Source organism: Cynoglossus semilaevis, chromosome 9 (assembly GCF_000523025.1).
Source record: "Cynoglossus semilaevis isolate Cse_v1.0 chromosome 9, Cse_v1.0, whole genome shotgun sequence".
Classification (NCBI taxonomy): domain Eukaryota; kingdom Metazoa; phylum Chordata; class Actinopteri; order Pleuronectiformes; family Cynoglossidae; genus Cynoglossus; species Cynoglossus semilaevis.
Genome location: NC_024315.1, coordinates 7,913,517 through 7,936,319, shown reverse-complemented (window position 1 = coordinate 7,936,319; position 22,803 = coordinate 7,913,517). Strand labels below are relative to the sequence as shown.

The 22,803-nt window shown below is 39.9% G+C and overlaps 1 protein-coding gene across 4 annotated transcripts in view; it reads left to right on the top strand.

Moving 5' to 3' along the window:
* Positions 1–18,494, top strand: part of tbc1d1 (TBC1 (tre-2/USP6, BUB2, cdc16) domain family, member 1) — a 35,417-nt gene extending 16,923 nt beyond the window's left edge. For all 4 annotated transcript variants that reach the window (XM_008316957.3, XM_008316958.3, XM_008316959.3 and 1 more), the window contains 10 exons: positions 186–319; positions 3,060–3,254; positions 6,132–6,293; positions 8,053–8,211; positions 10,867–10,967; positions 11,058–11,201; positions 12,391–12,550; positions 13,720–13,889; positions 16,367–16,543; positions 16,640–18,494. In XM_008316957.3, the coding sequence (XP_008315179.1) occupies positions 186–319; positions 3,060–3,254; positions 6,132–6,293; positions 8,053–8,211; positions 10,867–10,967; positions 11,058–11,201; positions 12,391–12,550; positions 13,720–13,889; positions 16,367–16,543; positions 16,640–16,897 (1,660 nt within the window). In that variant the 3' untranslated portion in view covers positions 16,898–18,494. The remainder of the gene's footprint in view (positions 1–185; positions 320–3,059; positions 3,255–6,131; positions 6,294–8,052; positions 8,212–10,866; positions 10,968–11,057; positions 11,202–12,390; positions 12,551–13,719; positions 13,890–16,366; positions 16,544–16,639) is intronic.
* Positions 18,495–22,803: the final 4,309 nt, after the last annotated feature.

Here is a 22,803-nt window from a genome sequence, read left to right as displayed (position 1 = left end):
GAAAAAACCCCCAGAAAGAAGTAAACCATTTACACTGGTATTTGTCAGTATTCCTACTGTTTAGCATGTATGCCTTTTGACTCAAACTTTATCACAGTGCTGTCCTTCAAGCAATCAAACTTTAGACAGAAAGTTGTATTCATTAATTTCTAATGCCAATTGTGTGTGTCTTTGTATGTTTGCAGGGATGTCGCTGCTCTCTCCACGTCGGCTTTGGCTGGAGAGGTGGAGGAAAGCCCCGTGCGGAGTCACCGTCACTCATGGAGGCAGCAGATTTTCCTCCGGGTCGCTACACCTCAGAAGAACATGGACATCAATGGTAAAACATTAGCATGCCTTGTTGGTAATTTCTTAAATCATAGCTGCTGAACTGCCTGTGTGAAAGCATTCATCGTTTCTTACTCCTCACATTAGTATCTTTACATGTGGGCTAAATGACTCTCATGTGTTTTTATTCCTGTTGCTATCTTCAGTTCTTTGTACTACCACAGAGTGGTGCCAACGTCCAACATAGACACATTCCTCCAGTCACGGCTTAAACGTAGAACAGCCACATGTTTTACTGTGCAGTTTAATCAGGATCAGATCCAAGTTTACAACAATAGCTAAGTCAATAAATCATATTATTCAAGAACATATTTCACATTGATGTGATGCTTACTGGTATCATATCTTAGATTTAACCAAGACAAGATTAACTGCTTTATTTCCCTCTCCTTTGAAAGTGGTCTTAATAGTATTATGAGATATAATTTAGGTTTAAAAGTATCAGTAAGTTTCCTTTTTTAATATTAAACAGGAACAATCAAATAACACTGCTTTTGTTCCCCTCTTTGGAGCATTATCACAGATCACTTTTAATTCGTTTAAATCATTTAATTCCCCATGTGTATTGTAGAAATCTCCATCTTGTCAATAATGAAACACAGTTCAAGTTTATTTTAACAGGCAGTGTAAGAAAATACTTTTATCAGGTCAGAGTAAAAGTTTTCCCGCTGGCCCAGTGTGCTCCGAAAATCAGTTTGGGCCTGGGTGTGTGTTCATGTGTGCTTACATATATGAGGTCATGGGTGTGTCGAGTGTGTGTATGTGGGAATTTGTATGAGTGTGTGCTTGAAGGGTGGTTGTGTCTCAAGGTTATGTTGACTGTTCACACACAGACAGCGCCAGCCTTGTTGACCCACTTTGTGTGTGTGTGTGTGTGTATGGAAATATGTTTCTTGAGACTTTTTTTTGGTTTTAGGCCAAAGTTGTATGTTTGCATAGGGTGTGAATTTGGCTATTTTGCACTAACTTGTGTGTGCATGTATGTGTGTGTGATTTATCAGTTGTTTTATTTTGTTTGTTTTTTTGGGGGGGGTCTCTCAATTGAACACATAACTATTTATACAGGTCAGCAAAGTTCAGGTAACTTCAGGAGACTACAGACTGTATTGGACAGTTGCCAAGAGAAAGTTCCTTTTCAAGGTCCTTTAATCACTTTATCACACCTTTGTCCATGTGTGTGTGTGTGTGTGTGTGTGTGTGTGTGTGTGTGTGTGTGTGTCTGTCTGTCTGTCTGTCATTCATTCTTCTCACTTAAAAGCAAACTCTTTCAAAATGTCCCGTGACAGCTGTGTAGCAGTCTCTGTTTATCTAACAATTGCATGGGTCTTTGAGAAGAGGTCACCTTTTTTGTGTGTCTGTTTTACATATGTGTCTGGTATGTTTTCATAAGTTAAGAGCCATATGTTTGTACAGTGACTCTTGCATGACACAGACACAAAGGCGCACATTAATGTTAATCTAACCAAGCCTAAAGAACAGACGTTGTGTACGTCACCATGTCTCATCAGGTCCACATGTCCTCGTTCATATTCCTGTAGGGGGACTTAACTGGCACAGTTAGCGTTTTTCTTTGAGTAGAGAAATGTCACATTTGCGTTTTCATTTGTATATGTGTGTGTGTGTGTGTGTGTGTGTGTGTGTGTGAGAGAGAGAGAGAGAGACCTAGCTTTAGCTCCTGATTCTGATGTGAAACTCCAAGGTGAAGTATTGTTGAGGGTGAAGTAAAGGTCAGAGTGTGGGCTATGCAGTCAGTTTTAGAATAGTCTTGGAGAAATTATGAGTTTAATAAGTCTTGATATGTGAGGCTACATGCATGTTGTGTGTGTGTGTGTATGTGTATAAAACAAGTGCTATTTGGATAGTTGTTATGTCCTTTCTCTAAACAACACAGGGTATTTTGAGGTTTGGGATCCACCCTGTACTTTAGGGTGGAGTCATGAAAACACTTTTTGTTACTGTGCATGTGTTGCACCATACTGTGAAAAATATTTTTAAGTTTAGCAATTTTTTTTAAAGAAAAATATATATAGTATGACTCTCTAGTGGATAGGAATGAACCCAGATTAAGAATGTCTTTGTACACTTACCTAAAAAATGGCATTATAATAAACAACTGTTAAGGTGCATTTTACTTTGAAATAAATAGGAGAAGATAGGAAAGTATATTTTAAGTCAGCTTGGCCTACAAAGTTTGAAAAATAAAAATTCCTAGATTAGAGTGAAACCCTAATTTTGATTAACTTTATATGTTGGTCATTCCTTTTTTGAGTATGTTTATAGTGTACATTTTTACATTGTCACAAACATAACATACATAACATAACATAAGTATTCCTAGAGTTATTATACATTAAAAACATATATTTTAGTCATTAGTAATATGCTAGTATTCAAAATAGTAGTGTTGCAACTAATTGTTAGACAAAGTGGTTTAAGTCTTTCACTTTCTGTGAGGACTGTAATTACACTGACCATGATTTGGTTCTAATTATAATGTCCATTCATTGTCGTATGTTCATAGAAAAAGCTTGTAAATACCTGGACAAATGCTTCTCATCACAAACTCTGCTAATAAAGTATAGATCAATTCATGTATTTAGTGTGTTATTAGTTTAAGTTGGGGTAGTTTTTTGTTTTTTTGTTGTTGTTTTTTTTTTGTCATTTAGAGTTATAGTGACCATATAGGCTAAAAGTAGTGTTGTATCATCATGATATGTAATTTGTCTTTCCAGAGCGGGCAGATTCCTGTCTGGACATTGGACGCGTGTGTGCCAGCCCAGTGGGAGCTGGAGGAAATGTGGATATGAGAGCGTTGCCCGAGGAGAGAACGAAAAGAAGCAAAGAGGAGCTCAGAGATCTGTGGAGAAAGGCCATCCTGCAGCAAATCTTGCTGCAGCGGATGGAGAGGGAGAACCAAAAACTACAGGGTGAGCTAAACACACACAGAGTTCTGCTGTAATCACTAACACACTCGGAGCCCAGGACGTTGACACACCTGTACACAGACAAACGTTTTTATTCTCTCTGAGCGTGCATCTGCAAACATGCACACATTCAATCCATTGAATTTATTGTCACATGTTAAAAACAAAACAAAAAAACACTGTATGTTGGATAATTATCTGATCACAATAACACTGTGTGGAAGGGTGTGGCATAATTCAAGAAGGAAGAAGCTATTAAATTTTAAAGCCGGTTCCGAGTAAACAGGTGGATCCTGGAAATTATTTCAGTTTTCTTTAACACACACAGGGCGTTTACCTTGGCAGTGGTACCAGCTCTTTGTCACACTTACAGTGATGATTAGTATTAAAGCTTACACCTGCCTTGCTCTTAATGCTATTGCAAAACTACCAAGCGTAGCCTAATTGTCTACATAAAAGAGAAAACTCTGGGAAACTGAAGTTTATACTGAAAAAAAAACCAAACCTTTTCAACCACATTTATTGGTTTAGTGTACAGTTACATGTTTTCCCAAAACTGTGACCCCCAAATTTGGATTGGATTTGTTGACAGTTGCACAGTTGACAGTCAGGTTAGATTATTTCTTTGTAGCGGAGATTAATACATGAATCAATCTCTTATTGGCAACACGCCTGTTTTGTGTGTAATAACACACTTCATTGAGTACACACCACCTTTATCTGACAATTTTATACTCTCTAGAAATACAAACATGTGTTTGAAAAACTAATATAAACACTGGTATCAGTCAGTAACAGTTGTCTTCATATTGGTTTACATCAATCTAGTCCTGAGCTTAAGTCTAGGCTTGAACTGGTTTTAGTTTTTATTTGCGTAGTGTGTGTGTGTGTGTGTGTGTGAGAGAGAGTGTGAGTGTGAGAGAGATGTTGATTGAAGTTGATTTTGCTACATCATCACTGACCTATATTATTTTCATCAGCACTCCGCTGTTGAGCCATTGTTTCACTCTGTGTGACTGTGTTGTGTTGCGTAAGCATCAAAATGAATGGTCTGTGCAAGTCGCATGTTGTTAAGGGTGTGACTCACATTTAGGTGTGTGTTGATGCTCGCCAACTAGTTCAGGACACAGGTACACTTACCCATCTATGCAAATTAGAGCAAAAAACACACAAACACACACATACATAATTAGCTAATCATTGGCTTTTCACACACCAACATTATATTTTTCTGGAGAATCCGTTGTTCCATTGTCTTTTATTTGTCTTCCATGTCGGACTCCACCCTTTCTCTCTCATTTGGCCCAGGGTGGATCTCTGCTCTTTGTCCTCAACTCTTATTTGTTTATCTTTTTTCCCTTCACCTTTTGTGGTCCATCTGTGGCCATGCATGTGTATATTCATCTGTATTGGTGTGAATGCTTCTTTGTCAGCTCCAGGGTGCGGTATCCTGTCCTGTTGTGCACTGTTCAGCCTGCAGAGATTGTACAGTGGAGAGGTTTCATGCAAATTTGGCCAGTGGGACCTTCAGCCAAGAAGTCAGTCCTGATAGACTAGACTCTGCCTGCTCTGAACTGCTGATAAGACAGACGGCAGAACCACAGCCCTTCTTACAACATCTATTCTTACTCTGGTTGTGTCGGCCTCTTGTTCTGTTCAACTTTTCTGCCTTCTTTCTCCAGGATACATCTTCCAGGTCACTCCAGACTACTTTGATGTGTTTACAGATGCTGTGAGATAAAAGGCTTGCATACCTTGTTGAGATCTTTCTCAACTTGACTGGAATTGTTTCAAAGCAAGTGCACATTTGCAGTCCATTCCTGTTTACACAGGATGGCTGTAGTTCAATAGGCAGTGCAGTTGTTTTACATCCCTGATTTTAGGATCAATTCCAGACTTGATAGCCTATTTGTTGCCAAGTTAGTAGTCTGAATCTGTAGTGTACAGAGCATTTAGTGGTCTTCGGGACTAGAGGGTTATATAATTCCAGGCCTTCATATCCACTGAAGCATTTTTTTTTGTATTATTGGTAAAGGTACAAGCAAGAAATGACATGACTGTCCATTACTGTCACGCTGCAGTACGAAATGTTCTGTGTGAAAGAGTTCAGAGGGAGAAGAGAGGAAGGGTGGTGTCAAAAAAAGAGGAACAGAAGAGGGTCGCTGGGTGTGCCTTCACCTTCTTTGATCATCAGTGTCAACTTGTTGAACCGGAACACAACTTGGGTGTTTGTGTCAAATTTGTGAAGGTTCAGAATTACCACCAAGGGTATTTTCAACAAACACAAGTCAGTAGACACTGCATTGATGTTGAGTCATTCAGTGTGAAACCCAACTATAGTACGGTAACCACCACCACCCTCACCCGCACCCCAGTAGGAGGACAACCACATTTCCTTGGTGGAGGTGTGCCACTACTGGCTTTGCTCAGCCCAGGAAAAGCTCAGGGCAAAGGTCCCAGGACTGGTTCTTCTACCAGTGTTGTATATGACAAGTCGCTGCACAGTGAAGACTTTGTTTTAGTTTTTCAAGTCAAACTCTTAATGTAACATAGTTCCGGTTACACGGTTTGTATGGTCATTTTAAACAGTAATCCAGAGAAATGACTTGTAGAGAGAAGGAAGCACATGTTAGTAATTTCAAAAATGAAATCATTAATTGGTTATTTAACAGTTAGCAGACATAATAATTACCATCTCTTGAGTAAAATATTTGGAAAATAAAATATTTTCTCTAAAAATGTATTTAAAACGTGTTTTTCCTCAGCATTTTTACATTTGACTCTTAAACTAGTTTTATTCCAGGGCTTGCAGCATCACTGCACCAACTGCCCAGGCTGTTGCATTACTCCGATGCCTTATCTGTGTCTTGTTGTATGTAGCCTCAGAGAACCATCTACAGAACAAGCGCCTGAAGCTGGACTATGAGGAAATTACTCCGTGTTTAAAAGAGGTTACTGTGGTGTGGGAGAAGATGCTGGGAATGCCGGGTCGATCAAAGGTCAAATTTGACACAGAGACCATACACGCTGCTGTTGCACAAGGTAAGTGTTTGACCGTCCCAATGCAAACCCTTGTCCTTTGTAGAATATCATGTTCAGGTGTTTACTAATACTGACTGCTACTTTATGTACAACGGTCTAAACTGTAGTGTTTGGTAACCTTTTTCTTATCAGCAGCCTCTGCAGGGGTTGAACACAGACAGAAATGGGAGTGCATGAACTGCTTTAAGCCTCTAATAAGAGTTCATATGTTTTGCTTTATTCAAATGTTGTCTGTGTCTCCCTGTCAGAGCTTCCTGTTCTGTTCTTGTACTTGTACTTGTATCAGCTTGTCCTCTACGAAGGACAGGAACTGTTATGTTCACACATCTCTCAGCTTTGAACATACTATAGTAGATCAAAATTGCAGCATGTGTAAGCGCACAGAAAAAACACTGACTCAGAAAATGGAGTAAAAACCCTCTCAAGACAAAGACTGTTAAACAAGGACATCTGAAATTACAGATGTAGTTCACTTAGAAAAAAAGGTATTTACTTGATGACAGCTTAATGTATTCAGTCTTTTTCATTCTAGACGTCCTGCTGATGGAGATAGGTATTACCAATATCATTACAATATGAATGACTTTGTGGGTTTTATTTAATGACCCTCATCCTCATGATAGCTTTAAGGTGCTCTTGGTCAAGGCTCTTATTAGTTTGACATTTAGTGAATCAACTAATTACTAGCCACAGAATGACAAAAAAAATCAAATAAATCTCACATCATCTGGAGGGCTGTTTATCTGTCAATCAACTTCTTGGCAGACTGAACTAAACCTTTCACATTTTGCTCTTTGTATGTATAGAAATTGGCTTCAGGCTACAGCTTTATTTTCATCTTATGCCATAGCTATGAAAATGACACATCTTTCATCTACATCTAAATTAGAAAATAATATTGAACAATCTTAAACAGTCAGCAAAAGTAGAAGTAACTCAAATGTATTATTAAAAATGCAAAAGTAACTAATTAACTAATTAACTGTGCCAAATGTAATTCATAAAGAGTCTGATGGTCACCGGAAGACTGCTGCCCCAGCATACAACATCATAATGGACTTAGTGGACAGCACTGCCAACCATAGTCTCATAAAACATCCTCAGAAGCCTGTACCAGATGTTGACCTCAGCTGCCTCAGAAAACAGGGGTGACTCCAGGACCGTATTGTAGGTGTCACTGTTCTTAGCCCAGACCACTTTATTGTCTGAAAATTGGGCAAGAGTGAACTTTAATGAGGTTACAAGTACCTGTGTTTCTACATGACTGTATTTCTGGTTCTACTTCTGATTCTGACATGAGTCATTGGCCTTGTCAGATCCACATCCAGTTCTTTGGCCTAAGTCAGAAAGTACGGTTCCCTGTGGTAATCCAGTATTACTGACCAACAACTGTGTTGTACACGTACATATTGTGTTCTGCCAGTCACTAGTCTACAATCCAGAACTTGAGGGGGGCATCCACCTTTATTGCTGTCAGCTTGTCACCCAGTAGAGCTGGAAGGATGGTTCAAGGACAAGGAACAGGCTTTGAGCAGCCTGGGGCTAACACTGTCAGGACCTTTCTGGCGTCTTGACACCAAAGTTGTTGTAGTCCGATGTCAACTCATTCAGCTGTATGTACTACGTAATCTGAATAATGAATCAAAGCTTTCAGAGTTGACTACTGTGCGGCTGTTATGTTTGACATTTGATCATGTTGAACAACCCCGTCCCTTCCTCAGTGATTCAAACTCTGCTTCACATCTGTCATGTCTGACAGGAGTCCCGAGGCAGCATCGAGGTGAGATCTGGAAGCTCCTCTCAGAACAGTACCTGCTCCGACAGACGGTGCCCTCCAGACCACCAACCAACCACACTCCATACAAAGAACTGCTAAAGCAGCTCACCTCACAGCAACACGCCATCCTCATTGACCTTGGTAATTCACACACATACACACACACACACAGACAGGGAATATTGTTCCAACTTCCTTCATTTTACTTGCTAACATGAATTGCCTTAAAAACATTTTTTTGTCTACTAATACATTTGGTATGAATAAAGCTGTCTATTTTTACTGCTAGAGTGGAGAGTAGGAGTGCACCTTGTCTGCAACCACACATTGTTGCTTTCTTAATCAAAAAATGTGTATTTTTGGTTTTTATTTCCATATTTCTAATTTTGTTTTATAAAAAAAAAACGTAACGTATAATGTTTCAGTGATACCTGAAATGTATGCTACGATATAAGTAAGGTATTTAACCAATGACCAATATTTAATATAATCATCACTAAAAAATTCCAAACCATTATTCCAACCATTGCAACCATTACAACCATATAGCAATATATTTGTGCAAAGTGTCTTCACACATACAATGTTACAAATGTAATAAAATTATTTTGATGATTCACTTTTTTAGACAATCTTTTTAAAGTACTTTGGAGCTATAGAGTATTCCTTTTCAAATGCTTGTGTTTTAAAGAAATACAGACAGTCTGATAGGTTAATAGACATGTTTGTTCAATGCCTGTACATTTCAGTGAGTTGTTTTTGTGGACTTCATCAGCCTTAACCAGCTTCCAAACAACTACTAACAAACAAAATTTGTTTTATGTCACAAATGCTCAAAACAGCTTCCAACACCTTCAACCACACCACACCACACTACACACACACACACACACACCCCACCCATGTAACACCCTCATAGACATGTACATGTACACAGCCACCCATATATTCGTCCCTGCACTTCACTTTCTGTGTTGTCGACGCTGACCTTGTGTTTGCCTTTCGGGTTAGTTACTCAAGATCAAATAGGGTGGAGACGATGCTAGCAGCATATACGGAGTTGACTTAATGGTAGAGGTGTTAGTTTCTACAGGACAGAGGCGCAAACACTGTAATGATGCTAAAGTAAGTACAAAACAGGCAGAAGCACCGATAAAACAAGATTAGATCATTACAAAACATTGAATACTGCATATTGAACATAATATGACACAGTTTAAATTGAAGTTGCCTCTGACCAGAATATAGCACATTAAAAAATATTTCAAAATATTGTCCAGTCAGTTTACTAAAGACTCTGAGAGGGAAATGTAGAAATGGTTTGATGGTCCCAGGCTGGAATGACTACCTGGGGAGGAGTCAATGTTTGACTGAAGTAATCCAATGTCTGACCAGCGCAGCGTTGGTTGGATGAAAGATAAAACCACATACTTTGTTCCTTAAATTCCACCGAACCTTTCTCTTTAATTACAGTGTTGCCTGTTGACTAATAGTGTTGATTAAAAACAAGTGTCCTGCTCACCTGACAAAAAAAATCACCAATCATCAGACTAACATTGTTTACTGGCAATGTTGGGTCTCTGTGTGTTTGTGTGTGTTTGTGTAACATAATATGTAGTTGTGGAAAATTGGGTAATCATTTGAGAGAGAGAGACTGTTCTGTTCTGTGTCTTTTTTGTATTTATTGAAATGTGATTGTTATGTCAAAAGTTTTAAATGAAACAAATATATATCTTTCCAGCTCTAACATTCCCACACTCGGCAAGCAATAGCTGTCTGAACAATAGCTCATTCCTGTCTGTGACATGTTGTCATTATTTCACTGCTAAGTGTATGGTTTAGTTTGAAAAGGGCTGAACAACACTCCACAGCTGTCACACACTGAAAAGCACATTAAATCACTCGCTGCCATACACTGACAAAACTGTTCCATAGCAGCTGAAATTAGTGTCAATATTAATACACTGTTTATGTTACGCTTAGTTATCAATATCAACTCTTTATATGATTTTGTTGTGATTAGCTCACATTAGCCAAGAGGAGCGGGGGTTAGGGTAGTTGAGCTGTGACACCACACCTAACACTGAGTATACACAACAGTGGTGCACACTCAAGACTCCTTCCTTAAGGCAAGGGAGGGTGCCATTTTGTTCCCAAACACAAGAGGCCCCACCGACACCTCCCACATTGTCTCCTCCACACACTATGAAAGACACACACACACAGACACACACACACACACACCTGTCCATTGCCAAGCTGTCAATGTAAAGAATGTGTTTAACGTCACTACACTGTCACCTATCATTATATTAAAAGGCACATGTAGCAACTGCATTTACATGTTAATCATCTGAAGGAAGTGTTGTGCAAGGCAACATTCGTGTGTTTGTGTTTTGATTTTTTGTAAAAAAAAAAAAAACAAAAAAAAACACCACAGTGTAGAATAGGTTGCCACATGCTTTTTTTCTGCGTCAACAGCGCAGTGTGAAGTCCTACTCCCTCAAGCGCACTTGAACAGACACTGTGTGTCATTCAAACACGTGTACACACCCAAAGGCTTCGGTCTCTCATTGTAGTTCACTCAGATTCTTTCCAGGGTTATGTCAGCCAAATATCACACTATATCAGGTGTATCTGTGCCTTAATTATGCTTTCAGAAGAATATCTGGTTGATCCCAGACACCTAGTATTAGAAATAAGTCACATGGTGTGCTCTCAAAATAAACAAAACTTTTTTTGCTATGAAGATAACATCTGACTTTTTTTTCTTTTTCTTTTTTTTTTACGTCTCAGGTCGCACTTTTCCCACTCATCCGTATTTCCAAGCACAGCTGGGGGCTGGTCAGCTGTCTCTCTACAACATACTGAAAGCCTATTCACTGTTGGACCCTGAGGTATTGTCTCATTTGGTCATTTGTCAGACCTAACATTGAACCTAACTATTTTACTAAATGTTGAAGTTTATATTATGGTTGTCATGTTAGGTGGGCTACTGCCAAGGTCTGTCCTTCATTGCCGGAGTATTGCTGTTACACATGGGGGAAGAAGATGCCTTCAATATGCTCAAGTTTCTGATGTATGACATTGGGCTGCGTAAACAGTACCGGCCTGACATGATTATCCTCCAGGTAAAATTAACACATGCACAGTCTCACACACGCAAGCACGCAAATACTTTAATTTGTGCAGTAATCAGTCGTTGTACTAATTCCACATGATTAATGTGAAATTGAATGCAACCCGGTCCCTCCTGCCTGTATCACAAACACAAAGATCAGTTCACTGCTTCGTGTTTAAACAAGACAACAGATTTTAAAGGTGCCTCATCAGTAGTGAGTTGGAGATGTGGTATGTAAGGCTTGGTCGACTTAAGAATGCTTATTAAAACAGACTTCCTCTTGTTGTTTATTGCCAACCATGTGATGCTTATAATGTATACCTTATGGAGCATTTACATTTAGTTTCCCATGCAAAGTGAGCAACAATGTGTCAGCTCAGTGTTGTGCATCAAAAATCACAACTGGTTCACACAGTGCTGCTGGTGTAGTGACCTGGGTAACATCTGTGCAGTTTGTCTGATACAAATAACTATACATTATAATAAACACAGTGATTACTTTTTGATTGCCATTTTAGCGACCCCTAGTGGAGGGCAAATTAATCCTCTTAAATTGTCATCTATGCATGTCCAAAAGTCCTCCTTAGTGCTCACTAGCTGGTCAAATATTACTATTACTATTATTGTTTGATTCCAGACTCCGCTTCTGATGGCTCGGTCATTAATTGGATCATGAGATGTCATCAAGTCTGTAATATAAAACTATATATATATATATACACACATAAATACATATAAAGTTAGCAGGCTGTTACAGTACTCTTGTATTTAAGCTCTTGCATATGTTGCATTCCCTCTAAAGCTCCACAGATGTGATCAAAGTTTAACACAGGAGAGAATAAAAGAGTCCCTCTGTGGATGTAGTTTGATGTTTTCATAGCAGCTCATCACGCCTGACTGTAGCGTCAGCTGCAGGACTCGCTCTGTGAGCAGCACTGTTTGTGAGACATTGACAGTAAATACAGAACAGTGGGAGAACTGAGGAGTCGATGAGATAGAGAAACACTTTTCTCTCCGTGTGACAGCAGTTTTCATGTACTGCACAAAAGTGAGACACTGAAAAACTACATGCACTGAAGCAATCTCTCTAACATTCAAGCATTTTTTAAGTCCTTGTAGTTGAACGTAACCTTCCCACCAAATGTGTAATTTATTATTTGAATTTTCCATAAACACTTTCTGTGATTTGCGGCTCATAGATTCAGATGTACCAGTTGTCGCGACTGCTCCATGACTACCACAGGGATCTCCACAGCCACCTGGAGCAACAAGAAATCGGGCCCAGCCTATACGCCACCCCTTGGTTCCTTACAGCCTTTGCCTCTCACTTCCCCCTCGGTTTTGTGGCCAGAGTCTTTGGTAAGCTCTAGATTGTAGACCATCTGTTGATCTGTTTTGTTGAAAATTGTCATACTTTTATTCTTGATGTAAAATATGTTACAATATGTTATTAAGAAGTGATTCAGTGAATACAGAAAAGATACCGTTTTTATATGTGATGTTTGACACATCTGCTCAAACATAGAATTTAAGTAAATAGATTGGTATCACGTCTCAGTCCCATTATCTGATGCCTTATCTTCCTATTTTGTCAATATCTAAACAAATATCTGGTATTGATATTTGATGGATATCTCCCCATAACTGACCACTTCCCTTTTATAAATATTTCTAGGTTAAGTCGTCTGGTTGAGTTTTGAAAAGAAAAAATCTGATCAAATCCAAGCTGTACAATCCAACATTTCACTGTATACTTTATGAAGTCAAATTATGGAATTTACTAAAGAGTTGACCTCAGAAGAGAAGCTGCTGTTAGAAAGAGTGGAGTGTCAACAAGGAAACAGTAGTCTTTGATCAAAACAGGTAAAACGAGGGAAGAGTTTCTGGAAATAATAGAAATGATTGAGACTGATTGTTCTGTATTGTATGGCTGTTATCATTGCCATTCAGAAGCAGGCAGTATCACACTAAGTCATGTTGACTCACACATATAACAAGGTCTTTCACATACCATTTACCCTGAGTGAATTTTCATTCCCTTATTTCTTCCCTGTCTGGTTTTCATGGTGAATGTCTGAACCAGACTCACTGGCACCTAATGCTCATCTGAGCGGAACATTCAGCATAACGTGTTTTTGTGTGTGTATGTGCATGTGTGTTTGTGTGTTAGGTTTGCAGCACTTTGTAGTGTTTGATACTGAATGTGCAGCTCCACTCCCATTCCTCTATCTGTTCTGTGATCACAGGCAAGGCAGCCCCACCCTGACACATACAAAGCACACACATCCTTGTGCAGCTCCTGCACTCTACACTCACTCTGGCCTACATTTAAATTTGCATAAATCCCTTTGCTTCAACGGATCCATCATTCCAAACACCATGTCCGTCAGCTTTCCACGTAATAGGCTACGTGTGTGTGTCAGTGGGTTACATATCAGGTCATTTTTAAAGACTTCATGGCAAAGCCTTATTTAACCTTAACCATAACACCTGTTTTTTATTTGTGTTTCCTCTTTGTCATTGAACAGATATGTTGTTCCTCCAGGGGTCAGAGGTCATTTTTAAAGTTGCCTTGAGTCTGCTGGGAAGCCACAAACCTCTGATCCTGCAGCATGACAGCCTGGAGTCCATCGTGGACTTCATCAAGACCACCCTGCCCAACCTGGGCCTGGTGCAGATGGAGAAAACCATCAACCAGGTTAGACACAGAGACACATGAAGGCTCAGCCCATTTAACATGCTAACCTGAGAGCAGCTGTGTTTTGATATGAGATAGTGTTTTGCATTCTTGGCTGATGTGTGAAGGTGCGGTGTGAAAAAAAAACCCACTCACAGGTGAGGTGGTTTAATAACCATTTCTTATACCGCAAACTTCACCAAACAAATGTTCTGTGCGCTGCTAATGTGAGCACCGTGAAAACAGGAGCAGTGACCACGACCACGCAGTGAACAAGGCAACACCCACTTTACGGTTATTTGTTTTTAGCTTGGCATTTAGTATACTGAAGCCAAAACAACATATTTCCCTCCATGCTCATCTGATGTACAAATTATTTTCTTCCCAACATTTTAGGATTTGTAGTGGACCCTGCGATGTTAGTGATTTTGATGTCATAGTTTCTGTTAACTTCCCCAGAATGCAATTTCATTGATGCTCAGATAAAATGAATAATGAGTCCATCACGTTCTTGAATACCTACAGCGTCTCTCCTAAAAGCTTTTCATATATAATGGTGTATCACATTATATTTACGGTTACCAGAACTGGATAGAAAATACTAAAAGTATTTGGAGTGGTAGGAAACATTTGCTTGTTGTCCATCATTATTATTATTTTGTTTTATTTTGTCAGGTGGTGACAAAAAAAATTAAATAATCTACCAAGAAACATAGGGTTTAGGAATATGGCCTCATCTGCATCATCGTTAGAAGATACATCCATCCACATAGGAAGTACTTAAACAACTTAAATCCTTGAGTTTCTTTTCTCATCAGCAATATTCATGTATTGTCCATTTAAAGATCAAATGGAGGTTCCTGGCTGATTGTTAGTCAAATTCTGCTACTTGCGATTGTAAGAAGAATGAAGTGGTTCCATAGTGTAGCGGTTAGCATGTCTGCCAGATCAGATAGAAGCTCCTGGTTTCAAGCCCCAGAGGAGCCAAGTATTTAATGGCGCCTCTTGTGGTAAACTGTGTGAATTGCAAGGACTCACACTGTGAGTTTCCCTACTGTGTGATGGATAAGGGACTAAAATCGTGTTAATGTACACTAGGACTAGTCTTTATACAGTAAAATAATATATACCAACAGAGACAGAGAGAAAAAAGATGTGACTATCTGCCACTTCCTGGAGTGTTAATGATTATTACTGTTGAGTTTTCTTTTGACCTTGAAGCCATTAGGTCATTGTGAAATACACATACCACAGTTAAAAATACATTTTAAATGAAGTAAGAGGCAGTTAGTCAGTCATCCTAACACGCCACACTAATGCTCACCGCTCTGTCAAACCAGTTATCTGTTCAACGATTATTTTTAAGTCACAGAGTAGAAGAATGATAATGGACTTGAGTGACAGAGACCAACACTGTGAGTGACGCCCTTCGCCTTCAACAGCTGATGGGTGGATTATCAGTGAAGTCATTTGACCTTCAGCCCTTGAGTCAATGTCTGCGAGGGGGAAAAACAGGAAAACAAATGAACGTCACTGACACCAGGCTCACCATTCTAGTGGCATGATAATAAAAACTGCTGATGTAGGTCATTCTGTCCCTTATCATTGAAATTCCTGTAAACTGATGTCAAGATCAACATAATAGGAGCGATAAGAGAGTTCTGTGGAAGGTAGGGGTTGGCAGAGGTCTGATGTGTCAGGCACATGTATGGAGATGTTGTTCAGGTACACTACAGCTTAGGAAGTATGCATTTACCTTGTAATTTTCACGTATTAGTCTCAGGATCATGCTGGAGCTTGCTGCTGCTTTCGCTGCTGTACCACTTCATATCATAAACTCTATATGTTAGCTGAGGTGTGACTCACAGTTTCACCACAGACAAACAGGGAGTGTACAGGATGTGTGGAGTCTTGTATACAGTACACCTCCCTCTCATGTTTGTCTTTACTGTTGTGGACGTATGGGACACATAGGTGAACAACAACAGCTTGTAAGAGAGACATTTTCTGGGTAGCATTTCCATCATCAACAGAAACCAAAACCACATTTTAGTTTCATAGTATGAAAAGTATGTGATTATAGTATTAAGTAATTTAAAATAAATAGGCACCCTTAAATCAATCTGAAAATGAATTCCTAAAGACATATTTATCACTGAAGCCTTTCACTTATTTCTTTAACAACACTTTCAATGTAAAACTTATCACTTATACATAGGGCCTGAATCTTTTAATAGTTTCAGGTTTGTTTGTGTCTTTCTTCCTGCTAATGTATCAGCGTTGTGTTCAACTAACAAGCCCAGGTTTTACATTGAGTACAAAAACATTTTTGTAGGCTGATGCCCATGGGGTTTGTGATGTGAAATATGTGCCATGGCTCAAAAAGGCTTAGGAAAAAAATGATCTAGATGTTATTTTGATATGGCAGTTGTTCAACAGGTTGATGGATGGATGTATCAATCTCCTTTGACCAAACTAATAAATCCTTTTTCTTTCAGGTCTGTGAGATTGATGTGTCCAAGCAGCTCCAGGCTTATGAGGTGGAGTACCACGTCCTGCAAGATGAACTGCTGGACACACCCCCCAGTCTCAACCAACAGCAGCGGGCAGCCCAGCTTGAGCGGACCAACCAGAGCCTGCGGCAGCAGAACCTGGACCTTCTCGAGGAACTTCAGGTACAGCCACACACACACACACACATGGATCACCAGCTCCATCCTCTGTTGTTCCTCCTCTCTCAACTTTAATCACCCCCCTCTTCTTTTCCCCAGGTGTCCCATGCTCGTGTGCACAGTCTGGAGACTCAACTGGAGGCTCTGGTCCAGTCAGAGGGTCATCTGAAAGAGCAAGTGTCATCCCTGGAGGAGGAGAAACATCATCTGGTCAGCACAGTGACACGTCTCCAGGACCTTCTCACCATGCTCGGCCTAAACAGCACCCTGGATGAACACACACTCCCTACACTTACCAACAGACAAACGGCCTCAGCAGAGACAAAGACAAACAACAGTGTGGACACCCCCCAGTAACCCACAGCCTCACCAGGGTGTCCTTAAGTACAAATGATACTTTTCCAAACAGGAAGTTGAGTGAGAGGAGTCATCGCCAGGACCTTTCACCTCCACCCTTGTCCTATTCACGCCCACAGAATGTAAAAGGAGGAAGGACAGAGGAAGTTGGAGATAAGAATAGTGAAGATAAGTGGAAATTCAACCAAAAATGTGGATGAAGTCATGAGAAGAGAAACCAAAAATGACACCCCTGAGTATGATCCTAAAATTCCATGAATGCCCTGTGTCTCAGCTCTAACAATGAACAGTAAACCCAAAGATAGCTCTGTGTTTCTGGACCAGTGCTGTGAAAACAAAGCACCTGTATTTGACTTGTTTCTGTGTGTGTGTGTGTGTGTGTTTTATGTTTCTGAGATGTTATGTTTTATAGAACTGTGCTACGTGGAACAAAACCCAAAACTCCAAAGACTGAACATATCTTCAAAAAAAACACATGGTATTTATCATCCTCATGTTCTGCTGGTAGGACGTACAGAAGACGGGAGAGTGACGGGAAAGTGAGATGAGATGAAGGGACGAGTGAAGTAAGGAACTTCACGACAAACTGTTTTTTCTGTTAACAAAGTTTGACTGCAAGTTAAGTAAATTCCTGTCGGAGCTGATTTTTTTGTTGTTGTTTTTTTTTTGTATCTCTACACTTTTGTCTTTGGATTATGTGTTTTTAAATTTTAATCTAGCCACAGTATCTGTGAGGATGAGTTTCACTGTAAATCCGAACCATTTTTCGTCCACTTTTGATTCACCGCTGTGGGGAGGGAAAGTTTCAGCAGAAGTGTTTTCCACTGCAGCAAAGACCAGAGCTTTAAAGTGAACATGTGTATAAATGTTAGTGAGCAGACCTCTGCTGTGAGACGGTCTGTCAGCTTTAAATCATATACTGTATCCAACACATACATTCAACACGAGTGTCACTGTGTGTCTGTGCACTTCACTGATTTACACTGTAAAGTCATTTTCTCCTACTATTGTTGCACATGGTTTTGTTTTTATTGATTACCACTCTGGTTGTTATGTACTTCCAAATACATACAAGTATTCTTTCAGCACACCTGGGTTTTTTTTCTACATGAAACTGTATGCTCTCACGTGTCAGACCTATGGAAGTTAGTGCCGCAGACTGAACGACCTCCTGTCGAAACATGCTGTTCAGTTTGAAGGCTTCGGGCATATGGGAATATACCGTACACAGTATTTAAGACATAGACGTGTGTTTGTTTCTAAGAACTTCTAGGTGTTGCAGAGAGAACATGTTGGGACATGTCTGAACTGCATCTCCTTGAAGCATATACACAACAGAAACACCAGCAGCTGACCAGCAACAAAAGAAAAATGCAGAAGAACATTTCATAACCATACATTCATACACTTAGCAGAACCTTTTATCCAAAGTGACTTACAAGTGGGGGAGGTGTCACCAGGTCGTTTCACATATGTGATGCAGACATTCATGAATTTGCACATGTAGCCCCGGCAATACTTATGATTGTTTTTCTTTCTTTCTTTTCATCCTGTTTTTTTTAATCTATTGTTTTTATATAGAACTGCATTTTTTCACGGTCTAAGTCAAAACAACAGGAGGAAACGGTTACAAAAAGCTGCCAGCAAAGTCTTTTCTCCCGACATTATTGAATCCTTAATAAACCCTCTAGTCAGTCAAAAAATGCCAATTTCCTGGTCGTCATAAATTTCTAAAATAATCAGATGGAGTTATTATTATTATTTTTCATACTTTAATTACAGTGGAATACCTGCCATATGTTCTTCTCATCCCTTCACAGAATCACAGGTGTTTAAAGATTAGTATCTAAAGGTTAGCTCACGTGATAAATATTAAGCCATGTGGCAAACAATGTTTCACATTTGCTAAACCAATAATAAGAATGAACCTACATATAAATACATATATATTTAAAAGCTAAATTGATTCTTATCATGTCAGTTCATTTGTGGGGATTAATATAATAAAACTGAACGCATGGGCAGTGTATGTAATAATAATTCCACCGTCCATTCACTTAACGTGACTATCACACACGTTCAGCGCACGTTATTTGCAGGTACGGGGAACCGTGAACACCATCTCATACGGAGAATGTTTCAACTTCCGGTCAGACTTACGCCAGCGTCTCGGAGGGCAGCGTAGTGAGTAAGTGAACGATTACTGATACAATTGTCATATGTATTGTTAGGAGACCGTGTACTCATTTATGTTGTCGAGGACAACCGCTTTTCAGAAGTTTAGAAAACACGTACTCTCGACACGTACAAGCCGTTCACAGTTTTGATTAATCAAGTAATCCACAGTTAACCAGTTTTGTACTGATTGACAGCCCTCCACGGAAGCCAGGAGTTAGCCAGCACTTCTGTAAACCTAATTAAATATATTAATAAAAAATATTTAAAACAGAAAAAAAAAATCAGATAATGTTGTTAAACGTAGCCTTTAGCTAACACATTAGCCTGACAAACACTGACAAATTCAAATTAGCAAAGTTGTTTTGCTTTCAAAGAAAACCATTGACATGACTAAAAACAGCCTGTTTTTTGCTAAATTATTTTTACAAGCCAATGACGTCAGTTATTATAACATAAACCATCGGGTGACACATAAGTTCTTTAAAAAGGACTGGATGTTATGGTCAGTGTTGCAACGCCCTGGTGGTTAACGACTGGAGAAGGCTGCAAGGTGACATCACCAGTTCTTATCAGTTCAGTGTAGCTCAGCATCATATGGTGGTTTGAGAGACACACACAGAGACACACACACACACACACACACCCACACACACCCTTTTCTTCCAGTCCCTGCCTTTTGCTTTGGCTGCCATGTCGGAGGTTCATGGTTTTTGACCTCACCCTCCCAGGAGATTTTTGTTTCAGTGACTTAAGTGAGTTTACAAGAGTTGGATGGGAAGATAAGATCTGGTTGCTGGCTTGTTGTTGCATTTATTGTTAATAACTTATCCTTTAATAACGTTTTATTATGTTTTATTGGGTGTAGGATAACCAAATGTCAACTCAAAAAAATGTGTTAATTTGTCAAATGTTGGCTACGATAAGACAGCCAGGCTGAAACCAGTTTTCTGGTCAGTCAGCTTTTTCACTGGTCACTCAGTTTCAGTGGAACCAGTCACAGCACTGAATGGAGATTTCCATGAAGCAACAACAGAAGGTGTCAGGTTCCCTCATGGCATCCAGGAGCTGGAGCTGCCCTCCACCTGTCCTGCTACGACAGGTAAAGACGTGGGCCTGTGGCCACACCCGCAGACGCCTGTAAACACTGTCACACCGACTAATCTCCGGTGAGCTCTTGGATGTTCTTTCAGCTACATAACCTTTGGCCGAACAGCCCGGCCCCGCCCTTTGTGTGTGTTTGTGTGTGTGCAGAAGGCTCAGGATTAATGCTGTGTTGTAAGAGCTAAGATTTTGTCTTGTTTGTTTGTGTGTGTGTTCATCTGCTGCGTCACGACTCCTTCTGTTACAGGGTGAAAAGGCCACAGGGATTTTATTGATTCAAGAGAATTAGTTTTTAATTCCCAGGTTTAGCGAACAGAGAGTGAGCAGGATCACCTGAGTCTACAGCCCTGCCGTGTATGTGTGTGCGTGCGCACACTGTGTCTACTCTGATCTGTGTGTGTGTGTGTGTGTGGGTGTGTGTGTGTGTGAGTGTGTGTGTGTGAGTGTGTGTGTGTGAGTGTGTGTGTGTGTGTGAGTGTGTGTGTGTGTGTGAGTGTGTGTGTGTGTGTGAGTGTGTGTGTGTGTGTGAGTGTGTGTGTGTGTGTGAGTGTGTGTGTGTGAGTGTGTGTGTGTGTGTGAGTGTGTGTGTGTGAGTGTGTGTGTGTGTGTGAGTGTGTGTGTGTGTGTGAGTGTGTGTGTGTGAGTGTGTGTGTGTGAGTGTGTGTGTGTGAGTGTGTGTGTGTGTGTGAGTGTGTGTGTGTGAGTGTGTGTGTGTGAGTGTGTGTGTGTGTGTGAGTGTGTGTGTGTGTGTGAGTGTGTGTGTGTGAGTGTGTGTGTGTGTGTGAGTGTGTGTGTGTGTGTGAGTGTGTGTGTGTGAGTGTGTGTGTGTGAGTGTGTGTGTGTGTGTGAGTGTGTGTGTGTGAGTGTGTGTGTGTGAGTGTGTGTGTGTGTGTGTGTGTGTGTGTCGTGCAGACTGGCAGGGGTTGTGCCGTTTTCTTTTATTTGTCTTGGCATCTGTTTACTCTTCCACACTCCACCTCGGCCCAGCCCTGCGCCCGGCTCCACCACACCAATCTCCCTCCTATAATCAGAGTTTCAGTTCAGTGTGGGCTAGAGACGGGGATTTTCACTTCACCTCCGTCCAGTTCAAGTGTATTCAAACAGCCCAAGTTTACAAAACAATTTTGCCCCAACCGTCTGTACTGTTTGAATGGCAGTACCACATCCTCTGACCTTTGACCTCTGATGGGTAGTGATAATAATTATCTCTCAACATAGTGTTTATTATTGAGTATGACATAATATAATTTGTTGTTTTTGTCTTTATTTGTGGTTTTATTTTAAACGTGCAATATGTAAAAAATAAATCGGACATCAGTTGAAAGAGTCAATCAGATTAATCACAGATAAGTTGTGGATTAATCCTAATTAATGTAATTTGTTGTTTTTGTCTTTATTTGTGTTTTTTTTTAAACGTGCAATAAATCGGACATCAGTTGAAAGATTCAATCAGATTAATTACAGATAAGATGTGGATTAATCCTAATTAATTATGTCATTTTTGCCATGGTTAAAATGCATTAAAAATCCAATCTATTTAATTGATCTTTACAAATTAATTAATTATTTAACAGTAATGCTATAATCTGATTGGTCAAATATTTTTGTAAATACTTATTTTATGTATTTTTCTGGGATAAACAGTAGGAGGCGCCCATAGTGAGTAGGATAACTTCTAGTTTGCCTTATAGAAAGTTTGGGGTTTGAATCTACTGAAGCCCCAACTCCAGACCACTGTGAGGTTTAGTCAGGAAGGATGTCCAGTTCAAAAATGGTCACACATCACATGTAGACCAAGGCTGTGGACACAACAGGGTTTGAATTGTTTTTGGGTTGATTTTTTTTTATCATGTAGGTTACAGCTGGGTATTTTGGGGAATGCACAAAGAAAGATCTATCATAGAAACAGCTAAGGATTAACTAGTCACACCAAATCAGTGAAAAGACTGTAGCCCCCATGATGTCTTCATGTTTCACATCAGACCCTCAGAGTGGAATGACTTTGACTGTCCTGGTTGGAGGCTAAATACACAGCTGTAACCGTGACTCATCAGGTCACCTTTCAACACGCCCAGGAGAGACTGCACACTTTTATTGGGCGTATAAAGCACTTCAGCTGGCTGTTAACTTTAAAGACGGTCTGTGTAGAGACATGTAAAACAGCAAATTAAGGGCTGAGCTGAAAGTTCACCGGTCAGTGCACAAGGTCAGATGGTAACAGCCCATCAAGTTCGACTGCAGCACTAAATCATGATAAGCTGATACTTCCCATGGAGCACCAGGATAAGTGACAATGATGGAGGCCATAAAATACGCTGTTAATTTTACTGGGCCATTGGCTGTGCGGCTCTGATGGCTCTGTTACGACTTCTATTAATGTGAATATTTAAAGAAAAGTTAGTGTGGGGAAATGTGCAGTGTAGTGTTCATTAAGAATCACAGTGTGTGAAATACAGTGGCACAGACCACAGTAAAACCATACAAAATATACATAAGTACAACAGGTCAGAAATTACAGACAATTTCTAAATATATAAATTTGTTTTTAAACTTCAAGTGATTCATCACATTTTGTGCAGAATTGTCTTTTATTTCTTGTATAGGACACCAACGTCAGATCAGATCAG